Source organism: Bison bison, unplaced genomic scaffold, assembly GCF_000754665.1.
Source record: "Bison bison bison isolate TAMUID 2011002044 unplaced genomic scaffold, Bison_UMD1.0 scf7180017864077, whole genome shotgun sequence".
Lineage (NCBI taxonomy): Eukaryota > Metazoa > Chordata > Mammalia > Artiodactyla > Bovidae > Bison > Bison bison.
The window spans coordinates 464,065-469,179 of record NW_011494649.1 but is presented as its reverse complement, the minus strand read 5'-3'; the positions used below and the strand labels follow the sequence as shown (position 1 = coordinate 469,179).

The 5,115-nt window shown below is 45.2% G+C and overlaps 1 protein-coding gene across 1 annotated transcript; it reads right to left on the bottom strand.

The window, feature by feature from the left end:
- Nucleotides 1-2,017: 2,017 nt before the first annotated feature.
- On the bottom strand, nucleotides 2,018-4,734 carry LOC104986853 (olfactory receptor 10AD1-like). Its single transcript, XM_010837546.1, is given in 2 exon segments — nucleotides 2,018-3,003; nucleotides 4,649-4,734. Coding segments are annotated over 2 exon segments (1,050 nt in total). The 3' UTR covers nucleotides 2,018-2,039.
- Between the last annotated feature and the right edge of the window lie 381 nt (nucleotides 4,735-5,115).

The window sequence follows — 5,115 nt, the reverse complement described above, 5'->3', positions numbered from 1 at the left end:
TTCTCCAAGCCAGGTTTCAGCAATATGTGAACCGTGAACTTCCTGATGTTTCAAGCTGGGTTTTAGAAAAGGCAGAGGAACCAGAAATCAAATTGCCAACATCCACTGGATCGTGGAAAAATCAAGAGAGTTCCAGAAAAACATCTATTTCTGCTTTATTGACTATGCCAAAGCCTTTGACTGTATGAATCACAATAAACTGTGGAAAATTCTCAAAGAGATGGGAATACCAGACCACCTGATCTGCCCCTTGAGAAATATGTATGCAGGTCAGGAAGCAACAGTTAGAACTGGACATGGAACAACAGACTGGTTCCAAATAGGAAAAGGAGTTCGTCAAGGCTGTATATTGTCACCCTGTTTATTTAACCTATATGCAGAGTACATCATGAGAAATGCTGGACTGGAAGAAACACAAGCTGGAATCAAGATTGCCGGGAGAAATATCAATGACCTCAGATATGCAGATGACACCACCCTTATGGCAGAAAGTGAAGAGGAACTCAAATGCCTCTTGATGCAAGTGAAAGTGGAGAGTGAAAAAGTTGGCTTAAAGCTCAACATTCAGAAAACGAAGATCATGGCATCCGGTCCCATCACTTCATGGGAAATAGATGGGGAAACAGTGGAAACAGTGTCAGACTTTATTTTTCTGGGCTCAAAAATCACTGCAGATGGTGACTGCAGCCATGAAATTAAAAGATGCTTACTCCTTGGAAGGAAAGTTATGACCAACCTAGATAGCATATTGAAAAGCAGAGACATTACTTTGCCAACAAAGGTTCATCTAGTCAAGGCTATGGTTTTTCCTGTGGTCATGTATGGATGTGAGAGTTGGACTGTGAAGAAGGCTGAGCGCTGAAGAATTGATGCTTTTGAACTGTGGTGTTGGAGAAGACTCTTGAGAGTCCCTTGGACTGCAAGGAGATCCAACCAGTCTGTCTAAAGGAGATCAGCGCTGGGATTTCTTTGGAAGGAATGATGCTAAAGCTGAAACTCCAGTACTTTGGCCACCTTATGCAAAGAGTTGACTCATTGTTAAAGATTCTGATGCTGGGAGGGATTGGCGGGAAGAGGAGAAGGGGACAACAGAGGATGAGATGGCTGGATGGCATCACTGACTCGATGGACATGAGTCTGAGTGAACTCCGGGAATTGGTGATGGACAGGGAGGCCTGGCATGCTGTGATTCATGGGGTCACAGAGTCGGACACGACTGAGCGACTGATCTGATCTGATGGGTAACAGCAAAGAAACTGGTAGTCTGAGAAGCTTGATAGAGGTACGTATTACTTGGATATAATGGAAAATATCAAATAGTCATGCATTTAAGGAAACTGGAGGACTTAGAAGGCATGTGACACCTAACATCTCCTACTTGCCCTTTCCCAACACGGAGAAACACAAACATACACCAAATGCAGTGTTGCTAATTTAATGCCACCACAAATTCCCCCTCATGGGCTAGTAGAGGCAAACAAGATGAATTTTAGGCTGCTGATCCCTAATTTTTCTTTTTCTTCTTTTCTCTAGCTGACTTTTCTTAATGTCTAACACTGCTCCCTGATTCCTTTTTTCTTACTTCTTCCTCTACTGTTTCTCATATAGGAGCAGAGTGGATGAGGGCAGATTCAGGAAGAGAGAGTGGAGTGTGAGAAAAAAAAAAACAGATTAAGTTGAAAGAAAAAGTTTACTCCTAAATATCTAGGCAGAACTGAGGCTGGGAAGAGCATATAAAAGTGCTATGCAAAGAAAATGAAATAGAATTAAGTGTACTTATGTGTTTATAGATCCTGTTGTGAGAACTTAGAAGAAAATTACTCAGCAGGAAGATTTCCAAGTCTCATGAAGAAGGTCCAAGAGAACACAGTGCTTAAAGGTACATCAGATAGATGAGCATTAGATATCAATAGGATCTTCCAGGCCTGATGCTGGTGCAAAGGAACCTATGAATGCACTTTCCTGGAGCCTCTCAGCACAGGAAAGTTATCCAACTCTCAGGACTGGAGGAGGAAGCTGCCCCTCCAGGCATCTTCCCACTAGACAGACTCTGCCTGGGAAAGGCTGCTTCTCCCAAGGGCCCTCGCCATGGCCCCCTTCATTTCTTTGTTTCGGAAACTGTAGATGACGGGGTTGCACATGGGGGTGATGATGGTGTAGAGGAGGGAGAAAGGCTTGTCTTTGTCAGGACCGTGTGTGCTGCGGGGGTTCATGTAAGAGAACATGGCTGAGGTGTAGAAAAAGATGACCACGGTCAGATGGGAGGCACAAGTAGAGAAGGTCTTGCCTCGACCAGAGGAGGAGTTCCTGCCCAGGATGGAGGCCAGGATGTGGGCATAGGAGATGACGATGAGCACCATGGGGCTGAGCAGCACCACAATGGCATCGGCAAAGATGACTCTCAGACTAAACTGGGGGTCTCCACAGGAGAGAGCAATCACTATAGCGGCCTCACAGAAGAAGTTTTCTATATGGTGGTCTCTGCAGAAGGGATTCTGGAATGACATATACTCAAGCAAGATGCCATTGATCAGCCCAAAGGACCAGGCAATACTCACCAGGCTCACACAGACCTGCTGGCTCATGATCTAGGCATAGGCCAGTGGGTGGCAGATGGCAACATAACGGTCATAGGCCATGAAAGCCAAGAGGATGCACTCAGCCACACCCACACAGAAGACCAAGTACATCTGGGTCATGCAAGAGACAAAGGAGACAACATGGTTCTTCACTATCAGGTGGACCAGCATCTGCGGGATGGTGGTGGTGATGAAGCAGACATCCAGGAAGGACAGGTGGCCAAGGAAGAAATACATGGGGCTGTTGAGCCTGGGGTCTGTCCAGGTGATGAAGATGATGAGGCCATTCATGGCCATGGCAAGGCTGTAGAGGGCTAGGAAGAGGGCAAAGAGCAATGCCCGAGTGGAAGGGGTGCTCTGCTCAAAGCCCATGAGGATAAACTCTGTAACGGTGCTGCCATTCCATAGGTCCACTGGCTTGGATCTGCTTGAGGACAAAGGACAGGAAAAGCACAAGAGAGACAGCTGTAGAGTAATGCAAGGTCTCACTTGATCCCCGAAACACAGCTATAATAGCACAAGATGGGTGATTGGTGATAAATGTTTTGTAACTTAAGTAAACATAATGTAATTGGCACTGTATGGGGCAGTTAGAGTACCATGGTCACCATAGGCTGCATCCATGGAATCATAACATTAAAAATAAGGAAGTGGTGGCTATATTTTATTCTAGTTTAATCAGGCTGAAGTCAAGTAAAGTATCTGCTCCAGGATCCTCAGTGTTGAAAGATTAGCCTTTAGTCAAAATGCATTCAGAGGTGAAAAAACAAGATAGATTTCCAGAACCCATGCCAAAGAGAGGAGTGGAGTATTTCAGAGGAAGGGATGTTAGTTCATAAAAGATTATATCAAGGATGCACTTGACAGACACTTGAAGATGTATTTTTCTAAAAAAGAAAAAAAGCTCAAGTATGGTGGTGGGGGTTTAGTCACTAAGTTGTGTCCGACTCTTGCAATCCCATGGACTATATAGCCTGTCAGGCTCCTCTGTCCATGGGATTCTCCAGGCAAGAATACTGGAGTGGGTTGCCATTTCCTTCTCCAGGGGATCTTCCTGACCCAGGAATCGAAGCCAGGTCTCCTGCATTGCAGGCAGATAATTTACCAACTGAGCTACCTATTTAAAACAATGAATGGGTTGAATTTTTAGAGAGAATTGTTGTTGTTCAGTCGCTAAGTGGTGTCTGACTCTTTGCAACCCCATGGACTGCAGCACACCAGGCTTCCCTGTCCTTCACTATCTCCCAGAGTTTGCTCAAACTCATGTCCACTGAGCTGGTGATATCATCCAACCATCTCATCCTCTGTTGCCCCCTTCACCTCCTGTCCTCAATCTTTCCCATCATCAGGGTCTTGGGTCTCCTGAATTGCAGGCAGATTCTTTACCATCTGAGCCACCAGGGAAGCCCCTTTAGAGAAAATAAAAACATGCTAACCCTCAGGATTATCTCTCAGGTGAAAATGATTAGCATAACTTGAAACATCAGGCTCAGCCCGTCCCAGTCATCCTACTTCTTTCCAGTCTCAAGCTCCCGGTGTTTGCTGCTGCTGCTGCATTAATGACCCACGTCGTGCGTGCTGGAGATGGGCCTGGTTGTGAGCTCTTGCACGCTACCTATCAGTTTTCCTTCTTAGGTAGGAATTTAGAGCTATACGTAATTGGGTGGAAGGGATCCAATCATCCTGTGAGAACAGGGGAGTTCTGAGTAGGGCACAGATTCAATATTTCTGAATAGACCTTCAGACAACTTCAATCTGTCCCTTTACTAATAGCAGTAAATCTTTTTCTTTTTCTATCATCAGAGAACAAGCATTCAAAATTTGCATGCTCTATTCTCACTGTAATGTTTAGGAAGTCATTATGTTCATATTAAATCTCTCCTACTTTTTAATCGTGTTTTGGAGTTAGGATATATCAGATAGATCCCTTCTACTTTCAGATGCTTATAGACACTGTATTCCTTCTTAACGTTTAGTTCTTCATTTTCTCTTCTTCCACTTCCTTTTCTACATACTCTCAATTTCCCTCCTCTGCTTTCCTTTCATCCAGTTTTTCCACTTATTTCTACTTTTCTTTTCCTTCTTCCTTTCTCATCTCTGGTGGTGGGTATCTGTCATTAAGCTGCCTCTGGTTGAATTCCTCTCTGCTCTCCATGTCTTTAAATCTCTCATGTTGCCTATCTTAATTTTAGAAGATATATATGCTCTTACTTGGAGAAGGCAATGGCACCCCACTCCAGTACTCTTGCCTGGAAAATCCCATGGACCGAGGAGCCTAGTAGGTTCCAGTCCATGGGGTTGCTACGAGTCGGACACGACTGAGTGACTTCACTTTCACTTTTCACTTTCATGCATTGGAGAAGGAATTGGCAACCCACTCAGTGTTCTTGCCTGGAGAATCCCAGGGACGGGGGAGCCTAGTGCCCACTCCAGTGTTCTTGCCTGGAGAATCCCAGGGACAGAGGAGCCTGGTGGGCTGCCGTCTATGGGGTCACACAGAGTCGGACACGACTGAAGCGACTCAGCAGCAGCAGCT